This window comes from Meleagris gallopavo, chromosome 13 (assembly GCF_000146605.3).
Source record: "Meleagris gallopavo isolate NT-WF06-2002-E0010 breed Aviagen turkey brand Nicholas breeding stock chromosome 13, Turkey_5.1, whole genome shotgun sequence".
Lineage (NCBI taxonomy): Eukaryota > Metazoa > Chordata > Aves > Galliformes > Phasianidae > Meleagris > Meleagris gallopavo.
Window position 1 is genome coordinate 15,409,156 of NC_015023.2, and position 7,487 is coordinate 15,416,642.

General features: G+C 36.7%; 1 protein-coding gene across 2 annotated transcripts in view; it reads left to right on the top strand.

Annotated features, from left to right (window-relative positions):
* Positions 1–7,487, top strand: part of CDH13 (cadherin 13) — a 431,656-nt gene that overhangs the window by 174,380 nt on the left and 249,789 nt on the right. For both annotated transcript variants that reach the window (XM_010718092.3, XM_010718093.3), the window contains exon 4: positions 4,044–4,160. In XM_010718092.3, coding sequence (XP_010716394.1) covers positions 4,044–4,160 — 117 coding nt within the window. The remainder of the gene's footprint in view (positions 1–4,043; positions 4,161–7,487) is intronic.

Consider the following 7,487-nt stretch of genomic DNA (forward strand, 5'->3'; position numbering starts at 1 on the left):
CAGATGTTTCTGTATTTGCTATTGACCTTTACAGATCTCAGTTTTATTTATTTGAGGTTAATTATTTACTTAAACAGTTGTTCTTTAACTGTGAGGAATTATTAGCACACTTATTTTTTTGTATTATTGAAAACACAAGAAAGTATTTTTGAATATTTAGAAATCATTAACCGTTATACTGCTGTTAGTAACAGATCTAATGATGGAAATAAGATATAAAGCAATCATCACTGAATGAAGATTAGAGCACAAGTCTGAAATTTCAGCCAAGAATGACATAAAAATGATTTCTTTTAAGTTGATCTGCACTTCAATCTTGTGCGGCAATATTATTTAGGAGAAAAAATGATGCATCACTGAATACCACAAAAAAATTTCTTACAATGAACATCCATTTACATTTGTTTATTTTTTGTAGTGGAACTTTGAATTGTCCCCATTTTAGGCCATCAAGCTTAGTATCTAAAAGCAATGAATGGTAGAAATTCAACACTTTTCTGGTCAGCGTAGTTAGTGTGTTACAGATTGCCACTCCAATGATGCTTCCAACCCTTATTGTGACAAATCAATAAGTATTCAGCCACCTCATTCCCATGACAAGTTTTAATGAAATTTGCTTTGCTGAGAGTAATGGTACTGCTACCAGATAGCAACTGTGCCATTCATTCAAATATTCAAGAACTGCAATGACCCCAGGAGCCCCTAGCAAAAAACATAAAGGAAAAACAACAACAAAATCCCAGACTGGTGAGTTCTCAAAGGAAATGAAGAAATTTGAACTGACTTTTTTTTCATTAGGCCAACTCATTTTTCTAAAATTTAGCTATGTTTGTTGCTTGCTTAATGCAAATAGGAAATCAAGCTTTGTTGCTGGTGAAATCAGCTCTTTGGTTCTTAACTATTGCTGTTTTAAATACTGAAATCATGACTGGAAAAAGAAATATAATGAAATGAAAAATAGGGTCTGAAAAGCTAGTTATGAAATAGTGCATTGGGTAAGGAAATGACAGTTGGATTCTAATCAGGAAAAAAGGAGCTGGAACATAGTGATCATGGGTCTGACAAGGAAATTAAAAAGTACAAATAGAGAAATCTTACCACTTTATTTTTGTTCTAAAAAATTTGCAAACAGAGAAAACAGAATTATTACTTTCACACTCTTCTTAGAAATGCACGTGTTTATAATAAAGTGTATATATTTTCTTAATTTTAATGTAATTTATTTCTTCAAAAAATTAAGCATTTTTACTGAATTTGCTTTATGTAAGCAAGACGTCCTCCAATGGGACCCTCTTCAGAGTTTTGATTTTTGAATCAGGTGCTAAGCGTGCATATAATTTCAATTTCTCGCCTTCTCTTTTATATACTGATTGAGGTTCAAGCCATCAGTTGCCAACTGCTTGGCACTAAGCAAAATCTTCTGTTTTTCTTTTTTTTTCCCAAACAAATTTTTAAGATAACCACAAACACCCTGTTGGTAAAATACTCTTGTTTCTTTCTTTCTGTTTACCCATGTTCTATAGTGATGCTTTTTGGTACTCATTTAATCAGCCATGTTGCTGTGTCTGACAGCAACAGTTAGGCTCCAGGGAATGATGAAGCAGAGAAAATTCATCAAGAAGTATTTAAAAAAAACAAAACAAAACACCAGTGTGATCTGAAGAATAAATAGTACGAAATGTACTCAGCAGAAGTGCTTACGTTTTTGTCCAATCTCCAAAAGCTTTCTTTTCTTTACCATTGCAAAAAAACTAATTGCATTTAAAAAGATAATTTTGTTCCCAAGTCCTACTCAGAAATCTGAACTTGGATGCCCGAAGCCTTTTCTTCCTGCTGTTTTCCTTGAAACTTGGCTTCTTTGTATTAATGACTGCAGTGTTGACTCATTGGAAGAAAAAGTGAGAGTGTATTCAATTTTGGACTTTCTGCACATGTGTAAAGGTAACCTGACACATGAAAATGTGGTGAATTAATTGCTCGTGGGTCCTTGACTACCGAAATTTGAGAGGTCTAGGTATTGAGCAGCCTGAAAATTCCTTTTACTCCTCAAATTAGCATAAAAGAAACATGATACAAAGAGATGTAAATCTAAGTGTGCCATACTCCTTTCCAGTGATGATGCATCTGGGAGGTCATCCTTACACGTTCTTGGAGCAGATGGGTAGCCTTGAATATAGGAGTAATCACAAGTCAGATCTGCTATCAGTTCTGCACTGCTGCTGCTAATCGAAGGAGCTGGTGTTTCTTCCTAGGCATACTGCTAGTCATTTATTCTTGCTCTTCTTAGCAACGTCACAGATACGTGCCAGCCAAACTGTCTGCTGTGTTTACAGTGTGAGTGATTTTGAAAGCTTACTGCTCTGCATGTTTGCCTCTGGACAGAATTCAGCTCCTTTTATTTGACATGTCATGTGTTTTTATCTTGAACTTTCTCATGAATTTTTATTAGGGGAAGTTCTTTTGGGAGAGGAATTGAAAGACAAAAACAGGGACCCAAGTGGCCTTAAGCTGAAAGATTAAAGAGAAGTGGCAAAGCCTTTGGGAGAGATGGGAATTCCAAATCAGGGTGAGCCTCTACAGGTTATGAAAACTGGCAGAGTTGTTCTCGCTGCTCTTTGACTTTATCATGGCTAAAGATGACAGATGAAGACTTGCTTTCCTCGTTGCTGTTTGTCACCAAATTTACAAAGTCATGTTGAAGCTCATAGCACTGCTTTACATCTTGGTGGTGATACGCTGTGTGGGAGTGTAGGTGGGAGGCTCCTATGCAGATGGCAGCAGGAGCAGCCTGAGGAATTCCTGACTGATGTTCAGATTGTATCATCAAGAGAACCCATTCATTTTTGCCTTTTTATAGAAGTACAGCATCGAGATGAAGCTGTCCTTAGATGATAAAGTGGTGTTATTAAAGCAACAGCTTGAATTCCAGAACTGATTGGAAAATTCATTGCATTGAGAAAACAAGGAAAATTGCATGGTATGATGTAATTATCTTCCCAAAATCAGACATTTCATTCAACCTGTGATTTGGTTCACAAAACTCACGACTGTCTGAACAAACAGTGGTGATCTGAACCTTTTCCAGTTTCAAAATTCATTCTCCAAGCAGTGCAAGTTGTGATGTTCCTTCTAGAAGGGGGCCCGTATCAAAGTGAGAGCTCTGGGAGGTGGGGAAAGGCTGGTTCTGACCGTGGTAGCTGAAGGTAGAGAAGAGATCTGCAGAAAGTATAGGATAAGAAATAGGAGAGGTCAGCGTCTGGGAAGCTGCACTTTGGGCACAGAGAAAGCGCTGAGGGGATCAGAGAGAAGGTTGGGAGGGAAGGCGGAGGTGTGCTGGGCAGGGCTTCCAAGGAGCTAGAGGATGCTGGAAAGTGTACATGAAGTGCTGAATTGCCTGAAGCTCCTCAAGAGCTAAACAGCCCAGAAAATGCAGTGGGAGAAAAAGGCAGCTTGTGTATAAACCATGTCCATTTCTTTTCTTTCAGATGTGGTAGTGTGGAGTTTTCCCCATGTAAAAGAAACCTATTAGATGATATTCTGAGTTATGCCTGGGCTTTGTTGTACATTGTTTACTTCTAGCTTACAAATGTTTGGTCTGAGACAGCAGCTGGGGACAATCTTGGAAAATCACCTCTGAGTTCTGTTTGCTGGAAAGCGTGGACTGAGAAGTGGCTGAGTGTAGATGCAACTTCACATGTGATAATAGGAAAAAAATATGTAAAACATTTGAAGTAGGGTTTTTTAAAGGTCCCATGCTAGTATTTGAGGTCAGCTAAACCTTGTTTAAAATTTATGATTTAAGCAGTCCTCTGAGTTTAAGTCTGGTCTATAGGAATACAAAATGAATATGGATTGTCTACACTTACTTTGATAAGCAGAATAAACCTACAGTTTTAAATAGTTTACTATGTTATCACTCATTGTTGGAAAACATAATGTAAAGCCTGTTAGTTCATCTTAATTTTCCCTAAAGATATAGGGAGTGGAAATAACAACTGATTGTTATGTTGAAAGTCATTGTAATTTGTGTTTTTCTTTTTTAGGAAATCTTTAAGATAGAAGGCAACCTTGGAATTCCAAGACAAAAAAGAGCTATTCTGGCAACTCCAATATTAATTCCAGAAAATCAAAGACCACCATTTCCCAGATTAGTTGGCAAGGTAATTTTAAAAATACAAATATATAGAGGATCCAATTTTGATATTAAATAATGTTTATTCTGCTTTAAGGAATGTTTTTAATGTTTTTTTCATCTGTATTGTATAGATAAAAGCTTTTTATTCACAGGTGCCTTTGATAGCGTATATTGTGGTAAAATGTGTTCATCAGAACCACATGGCTTGATGAAGCTGCTGTCTGTAATAGAGGTTACTGCCTACCTGTCTATGTGTGAGGCTGAGGCTGAAATCTAGGTTGGGAATGTTACAGAGCATAACTTACTGAGTAGTATGGATTACCTTGTTTTTAATCTTAACCCTTAGGATGTCCTAAGGTAAAAACATTCTAAGTTCATGTACTTGAATTCATTTATAATGTCTAAAGACTAAGACAGACTTTGCACTCATTTGTGGTTTATTTTTGATGGAAAAATGGGAAGTTCTTGTGGCTACAGGAATCCATGTAAATTAGAATTCAAACAACTCTTTTCCAAAACTTTAAGTATATGGCTAAAATACGAAATCATTCAAAGTGAAATACAAGTAATGGTTTAAATGGCTATTTAGGCATCAGAAGTTGTAATTACATGAATATATTTTGTACACTGACAGTTATGAAACAGGAATTCTGTGTCCCTCTTTTAGTAGGTGTGACAGTGACATGACAGCCTATGGAGCTGTGGAGTACGTTCGTAATTCCCACTAGTGGGATTACTAGAGCTAAATGCACAGCTCAAGGGCAGAATTTTACTGTGCAATCAGTGTGTAATTTAGCCAGCCTGGACCTCATCAGTTACTCTAATAATTAGGAAAGATTGTTTTCCATTCAGTAAAATGAAAGAATCTGTTTTTTCTTCTCCGTTCTCAGTAATTTATAGTAATTTCTGAACTCCATGTCATGTTTCATAGTTTGATAGTTAGAGAGCAGTACCTTAGTAAATATTGTTGGTAATATATTAGTGAAAAATAGTTAATTTTAAAACTTCTCTTGCTCAATTTTAAGGGAGAGAGAGGTTAGGAAAGATTTCACATACATAGATATGGTGCCTTGTTTTTTGTTTGTTTTTTTCCCCCTCATTCTACTTCTTCCTCAGGTAATCTGAGTTGCTTTCTAAAGTGCCTCCATTAAGTATTTTTATTGCTAGCTTAGGTTGATAGCACTGTAATTGAGATTTCTTAAGCAAAATGAGATGAATCTGGTCCTACTTGTACTCAAATATTTTTTTTTCTAGCATCTTGTCATCTTGATTTGTTGTAATTTGTGAAGTAGTAGTTAGGGATCACATGTTAAGTGTGGTAGATGATGTGCAAACACAGAACTGTTTGAGCATCTGGCAGTCTGTTTTTCAAAAGCCCTAAGATACCTTTTTGCAACTGATGATCAAATTAAAGGAACTACAGATGATCAGCACCTTGAAATACTTGAGCTGACATCAGTTTATTAAGTTTTTAAATATGATTTTTTCAGTATATTTCCAACATAGGTACCTAGACCACTATTTTGGCTATAGTCTATTATAGGTAATAATGTAGAGTGAGTGAGACTAAACTCGTGGAGATATTTAAAATAAGGGAATGAAATACTCCATGCCAACTGCAGTAATTTGTAACTGAATGCTTAATAAAGCATAAATAAAAAGGTTTAGAGCCTCGAAGATGTTGAATGTAGGGAAGAGAATCTATTGTTCTTCAGATACACAACTCAGTAGGAGTGAAAGCTGAAAATAAAAGCAATCATTTGAGGTCTTTGTTGACATCTCACAGAGCTTTATAAACTATGTGAGGAAGTTTGAACTATAGAGATGTTCAGAGTGCCTTAAACACCCAATTCATGTACTTGTTTCAGACCCTGCACAAACTGCTGAAACTTCATTTAACTTTAGAAGCTTATTCTGAATTGTTTGTGAATTTACCAGAGTTCTGTACACTTCTGAGAGACCTGAGAAATAGTTATTCTTGAACTTAAACTTTACCATCTCTCTGGTCAATTGTAAGCACTGTGAAGGTGACATTGCAGGTGTGTTTTGTAGCTGTCATTTCTATGGCCTATAGAGAAAAAGAGAAAGTGTAAAGAATGCTGATCACAAGCTTTGAAGATGGATAACTTGCATGTTCTATGAGAATTTGAAAAATGAAAGAGAAAACAGATTCTGGATCATAGTTTCATCATGTAGTTGCCAGTATTCATGGCTGAGCACTTGTGTAGTTTTGCTGTGAAGCAAATGGCAGAGATTCTCATAACACAGGCTCACTAGAGCTCACTCCATCTGCCCAACACTCTGAGCAGTGTCCTGGGCTCGCCTATGATGTGTGCTCATCTTCAGGTCCTGTGAGCGAGGGGGTGACTCGGCCAGGAGCCAGCATCAATTTGAGCTGAACTCTGATGGCTTTTCTATGAGAATGCAGTTCTTTCCTATTCCATAGCTGTGATATAAATATGAAATAGAGACCTCTGGAAGGGACTATAGCTGAGGAATGATTGTAGCATTTAAATAGATGCTTCCAAGTTTGGGCAATATTTTGTTTCAGTGTGAGCTATGGAGTATTTCCTATTTTATTCAGGCATGGGCAGGCATACTGTTTGTATGAACTACAGGATACAGAGGAACCCACAAGTTTACTGTTGTAGGTATTACTTATATGTATTGTATTTTGGTCACCCAATACTGCTGTGTCTCCTCCTCTACTGGCAAAATCTCAAAGGGAAACTAAAGAGTAACATTTTGAGAGAATATACTGCTTGGGTGTAGTAAAAACATAATACTGAACATTATTGAGCTTGCTTCCTATTAGGATGAACACGGCTGATTCAGTCTGTCAAGCATTATAGTGAGGAAAAACGAATTAGTTCCAACCCTGTGCAGTCGTTTTCAGAATAATTTTATTTCAGGAAGTTGCCTTCTGCTGTGACTTGTCTGAGAGGGTACAGAAAATAAATCATCAAAGTCAGGGAAAAATGTATAACATCTGTTGGCTCACTTTTTCTTACTGCAGCTATAACAGGTATCCAAACATGTCTGAGGACTGTACTGACTGATAAAGGGTCAGAAGTCGTCCCCTGTGTAATTTCAGGGCTGGAATAGCTCTGTGGCATTCCATGGATGTTGGTTCTTCACAGTACTTGGTAATTTCTAAAGTGGAATTCCATGAGCGTATTTAAGATGTCAAGCTCATTTCTGACTCCAATACTCAACATAATTTTCCAGAGAAGTTAAGTTCTTCAGGTGATAAATAGCAATAAAAACATGTAGGAACTAGGAATTCTAATTAAATGTTGGGAAGTGCGTGTGCGTGTGTGTGTGTGTGTGTGTGTGTGTGTGTGTGTGGTGG